This window comes from Giraffa tippelskirchi, chromosome 2 (genome assembly GCF_054371585.1).
Source record: "Giraffa tippelskirchi isolate mGirTip1 chromosome 2, T2T-mGirTip1v1.2.pri, whole genome shotgun sequence".
Classification (NCBI taxonomy): domain Eukaryota; kingdom Metazoa; phylum Chordata; class Mammalia; order Artiodactyla; family Giraffidae; genus Giraffa; species Giraffa tippelskirchi.
This window is the reverse complement of record NC_137276.1, coordinates 154,483,668-154,503,791: the sequence shown is the minus strand read 5'-3', so window position 1 is coordinate 154,503,791 and position 20,124 is coordinate 154,483,668. Positions and strand designations below refer to the sequence as shown.

Genomic DNA, 20,124 nt, shown 5'->3' with positions numbered 1-20,124 from the left:
TTACCATCTGAGCCACCAGGGAAGTCCTCAAGTATATGGGTTTATTTGGGGGCTCTCTATTCTGTTCCATTGATCTATATGTCTGTTCTTGTGCCAATACCATGCTGTTTAGGTTACTGTACCTCTGAAGTCCTGGAGGGTTATGCCTCCAGTTTTGCTCTTATTTCCTCAGGATTGCTTTGGCAATTCTGGGTCTTTTGTGGTTCCATCTAAGTTTCAGTATTATTTGTTCTAGTTCTATAGAAAATGTCATGGGTAATTTGTTAAGGATCACATTAAATCTATAGATTGTTTTGGATAGTGTGGTGATTTTAACAATATTAATTCTTCCAATCCAAGAGCACGGGGTATCTTTCCATTTCTTTGAATCATCTTTGGTTTCCTTTATCAATGTTTTATAGTTCTTACCTCCTTCGTTAGGTTTATTCCTAGGTTTTTAATCGCAATTTTAAATGGGATTTTAAAGAATTTTTCTTTTTCTGATATTTCATTTTTAGTGTAAAAAAAATGCAACAAATTTCTGTGTATTAATTTTGTATCCTGCTACTTTACCAAATTCATGTATTAGTTCTTATAGGTTTTGCATGAAGCCTTTGGTGTGTTCTATGTGGAGTACTGGGCTTCCCAGGTGGCTCAGTGGTAAAGAATCTGCCTGCCAATGCATGAGGCTCAGGAGACGTGGATTTGATCCCTGGGTCAGGAAGATCCCCTAGAGAAGCAAATGGCAACCCATTCCAGTATTCTTGCCTGGGAAATCCCATGAACAGAGGAGCCTGGCAGGCTTCAGTCCATGGGGTTGCAAAAGAGTTGGACACGACTAAGTGACTAAACAACAACAACAATGTAATAAAGTATTACATTATCTGCACATAATTTTGTTTTAAAACAGCTTTGTTGAGGTACAGTTGGCATAAAATGAATTATACACATTTAAAATGTACACTTAATAAGGTTTTATGTCTGTATTCATCAATAAAATCAGCACATACCAATATAATGAAGTTATTCATCAGCCTCAAAAATTTCCTTTATAGTCCCTTTCTCCTACCCTCCTTATGCGTCCACTTCCATTTCTATACAGCCACTGATCTGCTTGTGGTCACTGTAGACTAGATTGCATTTTCTAGATTTTATATGAATAGATTGATACTGTATGTACTTTTTCCCATCTGGCTTCTTTCATTCAGCATAATTTAAAAATTCATCCATGTTGTTGGGTATATCAATAATTAGCATATTTTTATTGCTGACTAGTATTTCAGTATACAGGTAGATATTCCACAATTTGTTTATCCATTCATTTATCAATGGACATTTGGGTTATTTCCAGCTTTGAGCTATTAAAAGTAAAATGAATATTCATATACAAGTCTTCATACAGACAGCTTTCATTCCTTTTGAGTAAAGACCTGGAAGTGGAATGTTTAGGAGTATTACGTGGTCTTAATGACTTGACCTCTTTATCATTATGAAATGACTCTCTTTATCCCTAGTAATATTCTTCGTTTTGAAATTTGTGTGATAAGTGTGAGTCGCTCAGTCGTGTCTGACTCTGTGACCCAATGAACCCACCAGGCTCCTCATAACTGATAAAACCACCTTAGTTAACTAGTGTTACCATAGTATATATTATTTCATTCTTTTAATGTATTTATGTCTTTATATTGAAATTGACTTTCTTATAGGAAGCATGTTTTTGGGTCTTATTTTTTAATCCATTCTGACAATATCTGCCATTTAGAGTTTTAGAACATTTACATTTACTGTGATAATTGATGTAATTAGGTTTACAACTACTATATTGCTGTTTTCTTTTTTCCAATCTCTTCTTTTATTCCCATTTGCTGTTTTTTCTAAATACTTTTAAATTAATTGAATTTTTTATGATTTTACTTTATCTCCTGTTTTATCTTAGTTGTTTTAACTATGACAGTGTACCTTCAAGTAGTAGTATTTCATTTTGCATATACTATAAGAAATTTACAACAACATACTTGTGTTTCTCCATGTCTTTGTGCTTTTTTTACTTCTACATGTTATAAACCACACAACATATTGTTATTGTCATAGTTAGCTGTTATTTTAAAAGATTTAGTTAATAAGAAAAATATTCTTTATATTTATCTACATGGTTTACTAGTTTTAATGCTCATCATTCTTGTGTGTAAATCCAGGTTTCCATAGATTGTAATTCTAGTAAAAAGATTTCCTTTACCATTTCTTGTAATGTAGCTCTATATAGCTTGTACATTTGAGAAGTTCTTTATTTAGCCTTTTTTTCCCAAAGATATTTTGCAGAATCAAGAATTCTAATTTGACAGGTTTTTTTCTTTTAGTACTTTTTTAAAGATGTTGTTCCACTGGCTACCAGCATGCTTTGTTTCCAGTAAGAAAACTATAGTCATTCTTATCTCTGTTTCTCTCCATATCAGATGTTTTTTCTCTGGTTTCTTTTATGATTTTCTATCACTGATTTTAATCAATTTGATTTTGGTGTTCCTTGGTGTAGTTTTATATATATTTCTTACGTTTGGATTTCATTGAGCATCTTGTGTCTGAGGTTCTATAGTTTTTATCAAATAACAAATCTGGGAAAATATCAGCCATTATTTCTTTAATATTTTTCTGCTCCTGACTCTTAAGTATTCCAATTACATGTTTATTTGACTACTTGAAGATGTCCAACAGCTCACTGGTATGATACTTTTTTTTTAATATAGTCTTTTTGGCTAGTTTCTCTTGCAATGCTTCAAATTCACTAATCTTTCCTTCTGCAATATCTAATCTGCTGTTAACACTGCTCAGTATATTTCTATTTTTCATTTAACCTCATATCTAGACACTTGATGTGAACATCATGAAATACCTTTCATGTCTCTACTTAACATGTTCAATCTTCCCTTCAGCTTCTTCGATATATAGAATGTAGTTATAATAACTGTTTTAAAGTTTTTGTCTATTATATCATCTGTATCATTCTGGATCCATTTCAATAGATTTTTCTCATTATTATTATTCATACTTGCTTTGTATACATGGCAATATCTTATTGAATGCCAGACTTTGAAAATTTTACAGTGTTGGTACTAGATATTTTTGTGCTTCTATAAATATTCTTGAGCTTTGTTTTGGGATACACTTAGGTTTACTTGGAAATAGTTTGACCTTTAGGGGTCAAGCTTTCAAAGCTTTGTCAAAAAGGACCAGGGAGGCATTTTCTGTAGGGCTAATTTTGCCCAGTTATCAAGGCAAAACTCTTCTGAGTACTCTACTTAATGGTTCATTAATTATAGGAGGTTTCTACTTTGATTGCTGGGAATAGACAGTATGCCTGGTTCTCTGTGCAGTACAGGAATTGTTCCCTCTCATCTGGATTCCTTCCCCAGCCTCAGGTAGTTTCCTTACACATGTGTGCCGCTCACTACTCAGATGAGTAATTGAGGGAACTCTCAGCCGATTACTCAAAAGGACCTTCTGCAGAGACAGCTGGAGTTCTCTCTGTGCAGCTGCCTCCCCTCCCGTGCTCTGCTCTGTGAATTGCACCCACCGTGAGCTCCCCAGACTCCCAGCTCCATCTCTGCAACTCACAGAGATTTCCAGGACCTTGCTGGGTTTCCCTCCTTGTGCCACAGTCTAGAAACTTTCCAGTCAGTAAGATGTGGCATTTGCAGGGATCACCTCAATTGTTTCCCATCTCTTGGGATCACTGTTTGGTGCTGGCCATATTCAATGTCCTATGAACCATTATTTTGTATCTTTTGTCCAATTTTTAAGTTGCATCAGTAGGAGGGTAAAACTGATCCCTCTTATTCCAACTTAGTTGGCATGGAAGTCACTATAATAGTGTTCTATTGAATGAATAATTTGAGGATATAACAGTAACTTGAGCTACCTAATACAAAGAGTTTTTCACATTTGTCTTATATACTTTAGTTTTTCCATAACTTTAACTCCAGTGAGATTTTAGTACTTCTGTTGCATATATAATTTCATAGCAATTTCCTCCATCTCACTATCCTTGTTTAGATTTCATCCTATTGTATTTTTGTCTCAATTTGCTCACCCCTGAGGCTTTCTACTTCTGTTTAATAGAGGTTGCACCTTTGTGCAATCTATTGAGTGTCCTGCCCAGTAAGAAATCATTTCTAGAGAAATGGTCCTCTGAGATTTCAGGATAAAACTTCCTTTCCTTGTTTTGCAGCTCTGTTTCATGGATTCCATCATGGTCTCTTCACAGGGCCCTTTGTGCCATACAGAGTATGTCAGCGACCTTTGGTCTCACCCACTGTCCATCTGGGTGATGGGTAATTCCCTTCTCAAGCCACAGCTAACCTCTAGGACCTGGAAGGTTTTCATCTAGCACAGCTCTGCTGGCCTGAGATGAACTGTTTGCCATTGCTTGGCATCTTGCTTCTCTAAATAGTGTACTGGTGGCTTGCTTTCCCCAGCAGGCTTTACTATCAAGGTTTTCACTCCCTCTGCTTATGCCTTCAAGATCCTGTTACTTGGTAGTACAACACTTAGGTTGCATTTTCCAGTACCAGTCTTCCTTTTACTGTTTCCTGTGGTTTTTGTGAGTTGTACCCCTTTATTCAATATTAAGATCATGGATGTGAAGAGGGTGGGGAAAGAGAGATGGCCCTTAAAGTGCCTCAAAAAAGTATAATTCACACAGTAAAATATAGGTATCTGGTTTTCTGGTTAGTATTAATGTTAATAACATCATATTTCTTAACCAGAGGACAAAGAAATGGTCTTCCTATTTATTAGTCCTAGTCCAGTCACTTGGTCGTGTCTGACTCTGCGACCCCTTGGACTGTAGACCTCAGGATCCTCTGTCCATGGAATTTTGCAGGCAAGAATATTAGAGTGGGTTGCCATTTCCTCCTCCAGGGGATCTTCCCAACCCAGGGATTGAACCTAGGTCTCCTGCATTCCAGGCATATTCTTTACCATCTGAGCCACCAGGGAAGCCCTTTCCTACCTACAAGGATGAAAAGAAGGAAAATTTCAGAGGCAAAACTTACTCTACTCCTGTGGTATATTGAATCACTTTCTGCACTTTCTTTATGCTACTGATTAGGCTTTCAGTAAGTGAAAATTCTTCCTAGTTTCTGAAAATTAGCTGATTGTTAATTCCAGTTTTCTCTTTTGAACTTTCATCTTTTTTATTTATGTTTAAATGCACTTGAGAAGAAAATTTGAAGGGGTATGTTGGTACATAACCAATAGTCTGGATTTTTGGAGCCCCAGCTAAAATTACCTCTTTGATGTATTCCCCCCAAAATTAAGCTGAATGACATTTACCTGATTGATATTACTAAAATTCACTGTCATCTTTTCTAAAAATTCACATAGTATAAGGGACTTTCTTATACGGCTGTAGACTCTTTAAAGGGTCAGAATGCAGTTCATTCAAAAAGTATGAAGCTTACAAACTGGATTTCTAGGGCCTCTGATTTAATCATATCTTTTTTATTTGATCAAAAGCATCATCCATGCCTTTGAAGACATTTATATAAAATTCTTGCCTCTTCCATGAAAAGAATGGGGCAACAAGGGTTTCATATTTACTAAACCTTGTGTCCTTGGATGCTTTCATTTTGCATGATGCAGAAACAAAGATCACTGAGAAGCAAGTGCCTGCTAACAACCAAGCAGCTGCGACCCCTGTGGGAAAACTTATTGCTCAGTCTTCAGGCTCAGAATCCCCCATAGTCTACCTGAAGGATGTCGTGTGTTACCTGTCCCTACTGGAGTCGGGGAGACCTCAGGATAAGCTAGAGTGTAAGTATGTACCCTGTCAGGGGGCTTTAACTTTTTCCTAGAGGAAGACCTACTATCCTATCCGTCCTTCTAAACAGGCTGAGGTTGATCTGGGATCCTGGAGGTGGGTCCTGCCTCCTTGAGGGAGGTCTTCTGCCCTGTCACCAGGAGTGACATAAACATTCCCTAGAATCTACCCTGGAACACAGTACCAGTTGTATAGGGTGGGGGTGCATTTGACACCTTGGTATTGAGAATCAAGATCTGGAAAGGGAAGGGGTCTTTAAAAGAGGTGAAGACGCCCTTTCTTTGCTGGCAGGATTTCCTGAAAGCCTCTAATCAGAAAGCTGCTGCCTCCCCTTAGAAGACTTTTCAAGGGAAGATTTGCAACATCTGTCTTCCTTCCCCTGTTCCATGCCCAAGCAATTCTTTAACTATGAGAAATCCTTTTTTTTTCTTGAGACCTAATCAACCTCTACCTTGTTAGAGCTTATTTCTGTGTCTTCATCCATCCCAGCCCCAAGTGTTTTGGCCTCTAGAGAAAGAAGGCTAGTTAATTAAGGGAGTTGATCTTGGTTTTAAAAACAATTCTTCAGAAGGAGAACAATAGCAAAAAGGAAAGCCCACAAAGTGCAGTCTCGCAGACAATCACTCTGGAGACGGTCTCGCTGGCCTCTGCGAGCCTACAGGCAAACTTTACAACAGGTTATAGGTAGATCTTGTTTAAAAATATATATTATTTTGGTTTCTCTTAGGATCTTAGGAGATATTAAGGGAAAAACATACACGTTATAGCAAAAGTCAGAATTTCAGCCAATAATCAGAATAGTCAACAAAATAAACATTAGCAAGGAGAAGTCTGGCAGAGGTTAACCCTTGCCAAAAACAAAATGAAACATTTGCTCATTAGCCGAGCTTAAAATCTACCCCACAGGTTTGAAATATTAATAATTGCCAGTCTTAAATGATAATTTGGAAGCAAATATACCAGATTTCTGTTTCTACTGACTAATGTTAAAAGGGAAATGTCAGATTATTTCCCATATTCGGTTGGATTTGGGGCATTGTATTTGTTCATAACTACCAAAGAGGATATGGCAGCCTTTTCATGTGAGTGCCTCTCAGACTGAGTCCTATAATGGTAATAAAAATAAACTGATTTTAAAAGCTTTTTCTTATAGAAAAATTTAAATACAGATAAGAGTAGAGAATGCAGAGAACTTCCCTATATCCATCAACAATTACCAGCTTCTGGTCAGTTGTGTTTTATTTATACCTCCTACTCATTTCTTCTGCACCAGATTATTTTGAAGCCAATTTCAAACATCATATAATTTCATTTGTAAATATCTCAGTATGTACCTCTGAAATATGACTTTTCCTTAAATATAATCACAACACTGTTATCACATCTAAAGAAAATGATTCCTTACTATTTTCAAACATTCAGTTTTCATTATTTTCAGTATTCATTGTTTTCCCATCATGGGAAACAATTCAAATGTTGTTTATTTGAATTGGGGGTCCAAGTAAAGTCCATACATTACCATTGGTTACTATGTTGACTGTTTGCTTTTTTTTCCCCTGAAATTTTTTGTTGCAGAAACTTGGTCATTTGTCCTTAAAGTTTTCTTTAATTAAGTCAAATAAATTCAAATCATCTCAGATTTTAGTGACTGAAACCAAATTAAACCTTTTTTTTACAAAAAATAACGGGGTGTGTGTATGTATAGGAAATGATAGGCTGAAATGCCACCTGTTATCAATGTAATAAAGAAAACTCAACATCGAACATCTCATTTTTGCTAAGCACTTTAAATGCACTATTAACCTCACAGTAACCCTAGAAAAGTAACATGATTTTTGTCATTTTATATATATATGTATATAATTTTGTCATTTATATATAAGAAAGCATGGAAAAGTTAAATGACTTGCCCAAGGCCATGCTTCTAAAAAAAATGTTGCTTGCTCATACTTCCTTGTTCTACTCCTCACAGTAGGACCAAAGTGGGCTCTACATTAGAGCCACCTGGGCCCAGAGTGTCTCTGACTGCGACATTCAGAGGAGCCACAAAGAATCGGAAGCCCATGACCCTACTTTTAAATAACTTAAACTCCAACCAGAAACACATCGTTGTATACACAAGGTCCAGAGACATAAAACATGTAGAAGGAAGTGACAATGCAAGGGCAGATTAACAAATTAACCGGAGTGCTGTGACCCTGTGGGTACATCCCGAGAGGTCCAGAGTAGTTACATGAGTGAAGAGTCGGTCAGGGGAGCTCCACAGAGAATGCTGGCACGAGGGAACATTTCAAAGGATAGGAAGGAAATGAAGACATTTTCAGCTCTGCTCCCCACCCTGCTTACTTCTGAGACCACAGACAGAATCTCTACCTTTTAGATTAATTAAAGAGCAAGTTTCCAAATCTCATAAATGAACACTTCATCCTTTCCCCAAAATTCATTCCCAAATCTTTCTTATCCTCCATCACTTCTCTACAGTTAGAACATGACAGAGGATGTTTCTGAATCACATGCTGACATTTTAGAAAAAGAAGTACAATAGCTTCCATAATAGTAACTACTTCATAATATTATTGGGGATTAAATAGTAATAATGATAGGTGCATAAGATGATATATTATACATATTAAATGCCATATATAAATATTCATTAATGAAAGAAAATAAAAATAACATCTGTTGAGTGTTTTCTACATTCCGAACACTATAGATTTTAGTGTATCATTTATGTATTAGCCTTCATTTGAAAAAAGACTTAGGATAAAGAAACTATTTTAATCTTATCTTACAGATGAAGAAATCGAATCTAAAGAAGATAAATGACTTATTTGATGTGCTAGAGGTGGTAGGACAGGGCCATGGTCTAAAACTGTCCAACTTCACACGCTTCCTATGTGCAGTGGAAGCAGTGCCCCATCTATCACTCCAGTGTCTGCCCACCACCAGCAGGGCATCTGCTTTGCATTGTGTTCCCATGATGCTGAAAGGTGTGAATGCTCCATAGGGAATCACACTCATGATCCAGATCTCATCAGCCACAGAGTTATTGCTTAGATAGTCCTAGAAGCCAGGTGGCTTGGTTCTCCTCCCTCTTCCCACCCTCTTTGTAAGGAAGCAGACTCTGTGCCTTGGAGGGTGGGTTAGCTGGCTGCAACAGACTTCGCCCCAGTGATGGTCAGAAGTGACCTAAAAACTGGCAGCAAAGTCTCAGCCCATCCCTAGTGCCTGGAAGACCTGCTCAAGCCTCGCCTTTGTGTTTCTTGCAGTCATGTTTCGTCTCTATGATTCGGATGAGAACGGTCTCCTGGACCAAGCGGTAAGCTCTCCAAATATTCCTCCAAGATCCAAGAAAGGCTAGGAGAGAGGGGAGCAGGTGAAAGGAGAGTTCAGAAACTCCCAGTTCCACCATCATCAGAATAGCTGTGTCTCAATATGAGCTACAAAGATGAATAGAAGCCCCCTCCATCTACATCCAAAGAGCTAGGCCAGAAGAGAGTGAATGCCAGCTTGCCTTTTCATTCCAGGAGCCCAAACTGCAAAATCTCAGATTGGGGAGATGTAAAATCTAGTTAACTTCCAAGTTGGTTCAGAAATTCCCCCTTCAGTTTCCTTCTGAAGTTCAAGAGTGGAGGAAAGGAGGTGGGGAGAGGCAGTGAGACCAGGGCAGGAAGACAGGAGGAAGGCAGGTAACTTCTGGTGAGCTTGGCTATCACCCTTGCCTTCTTCTCATATCCTAGGCACTAGCACTAGGAGTCTCATTCTATCTTCTCCAAGCACATCATCCTATCCCACCAGACCTGGGAAAGCCTGAGTCTTGCCCCTCTACCTTCTCTCAGGAAGAGGCAAGAATAGGGTGGGGATCATAGGGCGAGAAGAAGGGCAGAAAATGAAGAAGGCAGAGAGTGGAGAAGGCAGAGAGAATCAGACAGGTCCTGTTCTCATGATTGGCAGGGTCAGAGATGGGATGCATTCCCAGAAAGGCTCTGAGGTTGAAGTGCATGGAGCTGAGACAGCCCAGAGGGAGGAAGAAAGGGAAGCAGTCCACTAGACCAACTGCATCATCCCGGTTCCCTCTCAACCCCAGATGGTCTTAAAAGGGATCCCTATAGCCACATTTCAGTGCTGTGGGTTGGATCATGCAAGGGAACCACTGGAGAATAGTGGACTCTTAAACATTTGTTTAACGCCCATTGATTATCTCGTATATGTCAGGCACTGGTCTAAGCCCTGGGGATGTATCAGTGAGCCGATGGACAGAGATGCAGGTCCTCATAATGCTTTCATTCTAACGAAAACACACACACTGCAAAGTGTAGTCAAGTATGTGTTAAATACACACGTGTACCAGAGGAAGATAAAGAAGGGAAAGGAAGTGTTGGATGAGCTTCAGTTTTAGCAAAAGGAGCTAAGGAAGGACTCCCTGAGGGAAGGACATCTGAGCAGATACTTGAAGGATTTGAAGGGAGTGAGTCACGGGGAAGCACCTCCCAGGCAGAGGGAGCAACAAGGGCACAGGTCCTTAAGGGGTGCCTGGAATGTCAGCAGATTAAGGAGGAGGCAAGAATGAGTGGAGCAGGAGGGAGGAACAGATGAGATCAGAGAAGTAATGAGAAGGGACAAGATATTTGCAAAGCATTCCCAATCCTTAAAGGTGATTACAAGGGTTTCCTCTGGAGAAGTGGAGAACCATTGCAGTTTCTGAGCAGACGAGTGACATGATTGACATAGGTCCTCACAGAGTCTCTCTAGCTGCCGTGTTGAGTCTAGACTGTAGGAACGTAGGCAGGGATACCAGTTGGGAGGCTGTAAAAATAAGCAAGACAAATGATGGTAACTTGCCTTAGGTAGCAGCATTGCAGGTGGTGAGAAGCAGTTAAATTTTGGATCTGTTTGGAAGGTACCATTGGTGGACTGAAGCAAATCTCAAAATAGTTCTCTGTCTCTCAACTTCCCACCAAGACCTCTTGGCAGTTGGATATCCAGCCTCTTTGTGAACACTCCCAGTAATGCAGAATTCACCTATTACCTTAAAATAGCCAATTGACTGCTGAGGATGATGTTAGAGAGGGCATCTTTCCATCATCAAAGCCACCTCTAGTGCACCAGGGAAATTTTCAGTACAAAACTCAATTCTGCCCTTCTCTCCCCTCCCCCAGCCTCCCCAATGGTGAGGTCAAAATAGGCCAACCTTCAACTCCTCCCTCCCTATGTCCCTCAGCTTATTTCTGCCATCTATAGCTGACCAGCAGAGTACCAGTTGTACACAGTAGGCTTTCAAGTATTTGAATATCTGACCACATCTTCCCTAAAATCTTCTCCAAGCTCCAGTTTCCTAATTTCTACAGTATTTCTGATAAAGCAGATTTAAATATCTACTCTAGTCAAGCTCTAGTTTGGCAATGCCATTCTTAAAATATGGTATAGAATTGAACCTGCCCCTCCAGGACTCTTTAAGTATCCATATCAGGAGAACTCGTTCTTCCTGAAATCTGCCCACTCTGCTTCCTGAAAATGCCCACCCATTTACATAGCTCTAGATCAAGTCTAATTCTCCAATTCAGAATTACATTGTTTGCTCACATTGAATCTTGAACCCTGCTAGATTCACAAGCTCTTTTCCACTGGGACATCTGCTGAGCTCTGTTTCCTCCTTACTGCCCACTTCCTTACCCCCACCTACTGCCTCATCTGCAGTTTTACAGTGGGCTATTTTCTAATTTAAATGAGATACAATGTTAAAAATCCCTGTTGGGTCCTAGCTTGCTTATGTTGACCCAGCATTCTGTCTGGTGAAAGTAACACCTTTAACCTTTGCTTTAGTTTTACAACGCGTGTCCCCAAATCAACTTTATTATGAATATCCTAGATGGTACTCTAAACGTGCAAATGCTTCCTCAGTCCAGTGTGTTTCCGTGGGACTCTCAGGGCACTGATTCATTAGCATCAGCAATTCTGTGAGGTTTTAGATGGAGCCTGGCCTTGGTACCAAACAAAAGGCTCACTCATTAGAGAAGCATAGCCTTCATGAATTTCCTGTTTCAGGAGTCCCAGACCCAGGGCTGGACTTGATACAAAGGATACAAAGGAGATGCCAAAAAGAATCTGAATCATAGTGCCTGAGAAAGGACCAACCCAGTGGCCCTACATCCAACTGAAACTGACCCCCAAGGGGTATAGATGAATCCCAAGTTGCTAAAGCTGTGGGAATGAGGTGTGGGAAAAGGGGAAGGGAAGAAGTGCCTTGGTTTGTAAGTATTTTTAAGAGCTGTGATCACAAAGAAGGAGGAAACAGGAGTGCTTCCTATGCTGAGTCAAAGCGCAGAATAGGGGAAGGAAGGTGGGTTTAGGATGAGGTCAGTGTTCAGTGAGCTTTCTGCATACCTCTGGCTTATCCATGGTCTACGCTTCTTGTGAGCTTTGCGGTCAAGGCAGAAATAAAGAGCAGAAACAAACAGTGAGCTCATGATGAAATACCAGTGTATTGTACCAGCTGCTTCTCACACAACACCCTGCCCATCTTCCCACGGGGTTTGATGTTGACTCTTGCTCTTGGAAACACATCTTCAGTTGGTTTCTCTCCTTGGTGTTTTCTAGGAGATGGATCGTATTGTCAGCCAGATGCTGCACATTGCCCAGTATCTCGAGTGGGATCCCACGGAGCTAAGGCCTGTGAGTTTCCAGCAGCCTGGGGTGACTTCCCAGTGAGATTCTAAGATAAGAGTGGGACTTGAAAAAACACATTTGTTTACAATAGAGTGTCTCCCAGACTCATCTTCTTAGAGGTGGCTCCTTTGGGGTCCTACACCTCCTTGACCTCCCACTTTTCTGATAGGAAAAATTAGAGGCAATGCAGAATAGTGTAGACTAATTCAAATAATAATACCTAATAATACCCCCTAGCTGAATTTTCATAACAGGAGTTCACAGGTCAGAGAATTTAGAGCTAGAAAGAAATTCAAAGATTTTTCTCAGTCATCAGATGATAATAATTATTACATTGGGGGCTCCCATGAGACCGATATTATGTTTGGCATTTTGTATACATTTTCTCTAATCTTCGCTACCAGGCTGCAAGCACAGCAATGCTAGTTCTATTTTGCAGATGGGCAAAGCAGAAAAACAGAGCCCAGAGAGTCCAGGTGGTTTACTTAAGGGCACACAGGTCTGGGAAGAGCCAGGCTTGGACCTCTGCTCTCCTCACCCCAGTTTGCTCCGTCACTGCTCTCTACTCACTGAATTGGAGAGAATGGGGTAAAACACAAGAAAACTCAGCACAAAAGAGAAAGGAAAGGGTGGGGGCAGGCAGAGAAGTCGAGGGTGAAAGTGGACAACTGTTGCTCTACGGATTCGCAGATACTGAAGGAGATGTTACAAGGGATGGACTACGACCGGGACGGCTTTGTGTCTCTTGAGGAGTGGGTCCACGGAGGGATGACCACCATCCCATTGCTGGTCCTCCTGGGCATGGACGACTCTGTAAGTTGCACACTTGAGGTCCAAGACCCCTCACCTTTCAGAAACAACAGGTTTCATGTGGAAGTTAATATCCTTGGTTTCTGTCCTAGACTTCTCGATGGATACCTCATATGCTCCAGGCCAGCCCCAAAGTCCTCTCTTTTTTACCTGTTAGTACCTGAAATATGTCCATTCACTTGACAGACATTTACTAAATTATTACTAAATAAAGATCCTGTTCTGAGGACTGAGAGGAGACACGGATATCATATTCACCCACCTGAAACTTCTGTTCAACCACGCAAAGGACAAAAAATTTTCAGGGAAGAATTCCATCTTTTCTCAAAATTAGCTGTAAAAATGCTAAGGCAGTTTGGGAAGGAAGTGAAGCAGGGAGGGAGGGAAGAAAAGGAAAGGAAAAATACTGATCTGTTGTGAGGCAGAGAGTATTCAATGATAATATCTTATTTAGCAATCAGAATAACCAGATAAGGTAGATATTTTTTTACCCATTTATACAGATGGAAAATTGAGATTCTGAGTCTGAAGATGAAAAAAAGGAGCCAGCATTTATGTGTACCTGACTCTAAAGAAGCTGCACTTTTGAACATCCCACACTTAAGAGTGAGATCAGTGGAAGAAACTTTGCCCTGACTCTGAGGGATGCATGGGATTTTGATACCCCATTCTTGAGATAAGGATCAAGTGAAATGACCTAGGATGTTTGATCTGGTTCTCAATAATGGGTATGGTTTGGCTAGTAGAAGAGAGTTTGCAGGCAGGAGAAGAGCTTGATCAAAAACCCATGTGAAAGAAAGTTCAGGGTGTGTTAGAGAAACCTCCCAATATTTATGTGAAGCACTGGCCTCTGACCTGGTCTGCTTATTTACCATGAAAAGTAGCTTCCATACATGAGATATGGAAGGTTAGAACTAGAAGTGCAAATGGCAGCATTAGCATTTACCAGTACAGCCTCATGGGTTGTAAACAACACCTGTTTGAGATTACTGAAATGGCATAGAGAGGGACAGAAGAGAAGGTTCAGCTAGGTTGGCCTCTAGCTGACGTTGTTGCCCATGAAATGTCCATCTGGCAGTTCTGCAGTTCAGGGCTAAGAATCCTGCAATTATCTCATAGCATGTTTTGGTCTTTCCATATACTAATAGAAATCAATGAACCAGGAGCTCCTTTATCCTTAGAACCCTAGAAGGTCAGAGCTAGAAGTGAATTTGGTGATCCCTGGTCTATCCCCTTTGTTTTTCATACTGAAGACTAGAGAAGTAAAGGAACTTGCAGTTGGTCACACACCTAATTAGTAGCAGACACCATCTTCCATATTCAGTAACAGCACACTTCTCATGCAGTGATGAGAACCTACTGTGTGCACAAACCCACATGAGCTAGGACCTGGGGGAGCCCAGAAAGGTATGGTGTACTTTCTGCTGTTAAGGTTCAAGATAATACCTGAATCAAAGTAGGAGTTCTGCTTGAGTGTTGTTCTAACACACCAGTTGATGTTTTTTTTTCCTTTTCTCTAAAACATAAGAATAGAGATGGGACATTTTAATCACAAAGACCCAATTTCTAGTTCTATTTCTTAGGTGGGACTTGCTGAGCCCAAGGTGCCACCAACTCTTTGTTTGGAGGGGTTCCACTTTTTATGGCTGGAAGAGGGAGAGACAACATTTTTCCAACGTTCTCCCCAGTGTCTCTCCCCGATGCCAAATGAACCTTGTAGATAAACCATACTTTACATCAGGAATAATGCAAACAAAACACAAAAGTGCATTTGGTTTTAATGAATCCAAAGTTTTATGTGTTCATTTGAAAATATGCACTATATTGTACGTTTTAACACTTAATAATTGGGGTTCTAGGGAAACCATGCCTCGATGTCTTATAAGTCACAGTGCTTGTTTGGCTTTTATCAAAACCCACTTACGGCCACTGAAAAGTCTGGAGATCTCTAAATGGGATAAATGAGAAATAATCTGTCTCCAAGGAGCTGTAGGCTCAGCATAAAACCTGTGTGCAGGACTCCCAAACACTGCAGCCTCCAATGTGCAAAAATAAAAGAGCCACATGATGGTGCTATAACCCAAGCAGAAATGTTACTTATTCCAAGTCAAGGTCCTTTTGATTCTTACCCTATATCTGTGAAAACAATATCTAAGAAAGAGAGAGTCAGCTAATTAATTTTGCTCATAAAGATATTTTTAGGTCAGATGACCATCCTTTGGGCTCGGTCTGCTAAGAATACTGTAATTTCCCTTTTGTCCATGAAGGAAAACCCTGGTTGGTGGAGATATAAGAAGAAACATGGATTTGGAAGCCAGTATGACCGCTGGCTTGGCTCAGTCACTGAATATTTGTGTGGTCTTGGGCTATATATCTGACTTCTATGAGTCTCTGCTTCTTCATTTCTAGAATAGGTATAAATCTACCTCCTCACATGTAGGAAAACACTCTACTTATTTTTGTGTTCCCTACTGCCTAGTGCAGAGTAAGAACTTAATAAAAGTTTTCATTTACAATGTGTCAGGCACTGGATTAGGAGCTTCACTTAAATTTCATTTAGTTTTTATAAAAATCCCTTGTGGTCAATGTTTGTCAAAAGAATGAATGAATCGGTCTTTTAGTGAATCATTTAATCAATTAATGAACCCATTTACTAAAGTAGAAACCATTATATGAAAAGACTTTAATTCTATAAAACTCAGGTTTTGGAGGAAGCAGGGTTTTGAGGTGATAAGAAGAAAAAAGCGTATTCTGGCCCCAGGGGGAGACCAGCATTTGAAAAAGCACGTGGGCTTCTCTAGAGACCATTAGCAGAGGAGCACAGGAATGGGTCTGGCCACCATGGCCAGCCCAAACCAGAGGGGCCCAGAAATAAGTAGGTTTCAGTCCAGCACGTTGGACTCCATGTACCTGACTCTCGATCGTTACGACCTTACAGTACTTTTTTTTTTTCACTACCCTTAAGATCAGCCCAAGAGTGTTACTCTTTTGACGGAGTCTATGACAAAAGTTCAAGGACACTATACGTGGAGGGATGCTCCTGAAACCACAGTCTCCAGTGAGGCTGTGCTCCCAGGGGTTAGAAGGTGGGAACTTTGGTGTCAGAGAAGGTGTATGATTATGTCAGGCTTGGCTTATCTGGTGGATAAGGATGAATTTGCTTCTGAGCCAAGCCAGAGGGAAAGGATTTAACCCTCTCTGTCTCTTTGCTATTTTTTTCTATGTACAGAAAGTTTGATGAGAGGAGTACAGTATTTTTACTAAGCTAATTTTTTTCCTGATTATAAAACTAGTACCTCCTCACTGTAAAAAATTTGGCAAATACAGAGAATGTAGAAATTAGAGAATAAAATAAATCTGTAGTGTTGTTAGCTATAGCTAACCTCTGTTAACAATTTGGTCACTTTTTTTTTTCCCATCCAATGTATCATTATATAAAAACCGAGATCATAATATGTCATCAAATTTGCATTCTGCTTTTTGTTTTAGCACTTAGTATCATGAGCACATTCCCAAGCCATGCAAGGTTCTTATGAATATCTTTTTGATGGCCACTTAACATTAACTCATAGAGATGTACCATAAACCTTTTGGTCATTTTTGAGGGCTTTAGGATATTTTCAGTTTTTCATTATTTTAAATAATGCTGGGCTCAACATCTGATAGAGCACAAAAATGCTCATATATCTTTCAAAAATTTCTTTGGGATAGAATCCAGGAAAGGAAATTTGTAAGTTGAAAGTTATAAACATTTAAAGGACTTTTAGATAGAGAAATGGATGGATGAATGGATGGATAGATAGATAGGATGGTTGATAGATGATAGGTGATTGATGGATAATAAGCAATTGATAAATAATAGGTGATTGACATAATAAACAGATGCTTGACAGATAATAGATAAATGATTGAAAAAAGAAAGGAAGAAGTTAAGAGAAAGATAACTAAGTTAGTTTGTTCTGATTTCTACTCCACCAGCCATGCAGGGGAGGGCTAATTTTATCTCCCACACACATACTCCATTCAGTCCTAATTTTTAATTTTTGCTTATTTTAGAACATACACACATACTCACACGAAGGATTTTGTTTTTATTTGCATTTCCATTCAGAGTATTTACATCAGTAAATTAAACGAATAACTCATCTTCCAAATATGAGAAGAGACTCTTTTTAGAGAAAGTGGGGCTTCCTGCTGAGCATCGCATTCCATTGCTGTCCCCTCAGGGCTCCAAGGGGGATGGGAAGCATGCCTGGACCCTGAAGCACTTCAAGAAACCAACCTACTGCAACTTCTGCCACGTCATGCTCATGGGCGTTCGGAAGCAAGGGCTCTGCTGCATCTGTGAGTAAACTTCCTTCAAACCCTTTTTCGCCAGGAACTAGCTTGCTCTGCACATGGTTGAGCCAGTCCCAGGAAAGTTGAAGCATCTCTCCTTCCTAGCTTGAGGGACCTGCCATATTCTTCCCACAGCAGGGAATAGAGCAAGACCTCCATGTCCTATTCTTGTTCTACCCAAATCAAATGGACGATTATTATTCTGCTGGAGTCGTGTCATGGGCCACTGACTCCCTAGAAAAAAGTTATGAAAGTTCACAGGTAACTAAAAAGCATCTCATATTAATTTCAGTTGCATTTTGCTAGTGAATGTTGGGGTGGTCAGAAGAACCTGAGGTTTTTTTAAATTAAATTAATATTCATAAATACAATGGAAATTAAAATTATCCATTTGTTGTACTTTATAATCCACTTAGTGAAGTCAGACTTGAGAGGAGGAAAAAAACACACACGAGAAAGGAGGGAGGGAGCCTGGAAAGGAGAGCAGAAGAAAGAGATGGAGGGGAAGGAAGAGAGAAGGGGTGATGGAGGAATGAGTGTGAATTTGGGGGGCAGGAAGAGAGGGGAAGGGCTGCAACAGGAAGGCTTTGCAAGGCCCAGGGTGTATGGGTGCAGAATCCTGCCCACCCCCCGCCTCAGGATGCAGACAGCAGGCACTCAGCCTGAACCCTCCAGGGACAGGGGACCTGCTGCTGTGGGGAGGGCCCTCGGGTAGGGTGCGAGTCGCCAGACTGTTTCATCTGCCATGCACTCGGGAGCCAGGCAGCAGGCAGCCTCCACCACAAAAGACATCGTAGCAGAGCTGGGTCCAGTGTCTACCTCGAACAAGCATCAGCAGGCATAAGAAGGGGCCGCCTGTCTTTCCAGCACCCTCTCATACCCAGCTCTTACCCACTTTTCATAGACCCAGCCTCATTCCTCGTAGGTTCTAGGCCTATGGCATAGTAGTAAGTAGTAACAACAATAACAGTCATTTGTGGAACAGCTATTCTGACTTGTACAAGTGGTGCTTTATACAAATCATTTAATGCTGCAAAAGCTCCCCAAAGTAAAAGCTAATTTTATTCCCATCTTGTAGAAAACTCTGAGTTTTAGAGCTGTGAAGGCACATACCCTAGATCATGTGGGTAGTTACAAAGGGCAGAGCCAGAGTTCAGGCCCATGTCTGCCTGTCTGCAGAATTAGGGAGACCCTGGCGTTGCTTTCCACTCCCCAACATCCCAACATTCAATACTGTGTTGTTAGCATAGCCAGGGTGACACCTCACATTCCCCTTAAGGGATGTTTTCCTGCTGCATTCACCAATGAAAGCCAGTGGGTGGGGTGGAGGGTGCAGAAGCATGTCTGGGAGATAACCGTGGATTCCTGTCAGTGAACAGCTGGAGACTTGAATTTCCAGTTGGCAAGGCCAGCTCTACATGTCCCCTGCCCCATGGAAGGAGGCCTGGGCCTCAGCTAGGGGGGAGGAGGATGGCTGACCTTCCCTAGGCGGTCACTCACAGGTACTATTCTTATTTATTTATTCATTTATTTTGCAGACTGTAGATACACTGTCCACGAACGCTGTGTATCCAAAAACATTCCTGCGTGTATCAAAACGAACTCCAAAACCAAAAGGGGCGGCGAGGTTGGTGATGCCTGTTGCCTCGTTCTACTGCATGCTGTGTCCCAGGCAACATGTCCATCTCCACAGATTCCTGGACAGGAAGGGGCTTTGTCCTGTCCCTTCTCTGCCTCGAGGACCACCCTGAAACCATCTCGTCCATCCATCAATCCATTCAGCATCTCCCTAGTACCCGCCCACCATGTGCCAGGCCCTGTTCCAGGGGGTATGAAGGTCATAAGGTGGTCCTCAGCCTGGGGGACCATGCAGTCTAGTGAGGGGAGACAGGCACATAAGCAGAACACAATGTAGCACGCGGTGCTGTAGCCATAGCACTGTGTGGGACTTACAGTTGTGGCGTGGGGGCAGAGGGCAGGGAGAAGAGACGAACGAGGAAGCTTTCACCAAAAAAAACCCAAATGGCATTTGAGTTGTGTCTTGAACCCAAGTCAGCAAGATTTCACAAGGAATCGAGGAGGACAAGGCACTCTGGACTGGAGCAGCCTCAAGAGTGAAGGCATGGATATGTGGCTTATTCTGGGGTCTGTACCTGGTTTAGTGTGACTGGCATAGAGGAGGCTCAGAGGGAAAGCCAAGAGATGTGCTCTGGACTGGGGAGATCCAGGCTGAGGAGCTGGGAAGGAGGTTCATATGTAGCTAAGGGACAGCTAAAGGACTTTGAGCATGTGAAGAGATGATTGGGCTTGCAAATTGGGTTCACTGCTGGTACTAGTGATAAAGAACTCACCTGCCAATGCAGGTAGATGTAAGAGAAGCAGGTTTGATCCCTGGGTCAGGAAGATCCCCTGGAGGAGGTCATAGCAACCCACTCCAGTATTCTTGCCTGAAGAACCCCATGGACAGAGGAGCCTGGTGGGCTACAGTCCAAGGGGTCACTGAGCTGGACATGACT

General features: G+C 41.0%; 1 protein-coding gene across 5 annotated transcripts in view; it reads left to right on the top strand.

The window, feature by feature from the left end:
* DGKG (diacylglycerol kinase gamma) overlaps positions 1–20,124 on the top strand; it is a 211,746-nt gene that overhangs the window by 75,655 nt on the left and 115,967 nt on the right. For all 5 annotated transcript variants that reach the window (XM_081571404.1, XM_081571402.1, XM_081571403.1 and 2 more), the window contains exons 6-11: positions 5,617–5,787; positions 9,064–9,113; positions 12,392–12,466; positions 13,151–13,273; positions 17,497–17,614; positions 19,147–19,235. In XM_081571404.1, coding sequence (XP_081427530.1) covers positions 5,617–5,787; positions 9,064–9,113; positions 12,392–12,466; positions 13,151–13,273; positions 17,497–17,614; positions 19,147–19,235 — 626 coding nt within the window. The remainder of the gene's footprint in view (positions 1–5,616; positions 5,788–9,063; positions 9,114–12,391; positions 12,467–13,150; positions 13,274–17,496; positions 17,615–19,146; positions 19,236–20,124) is intronic.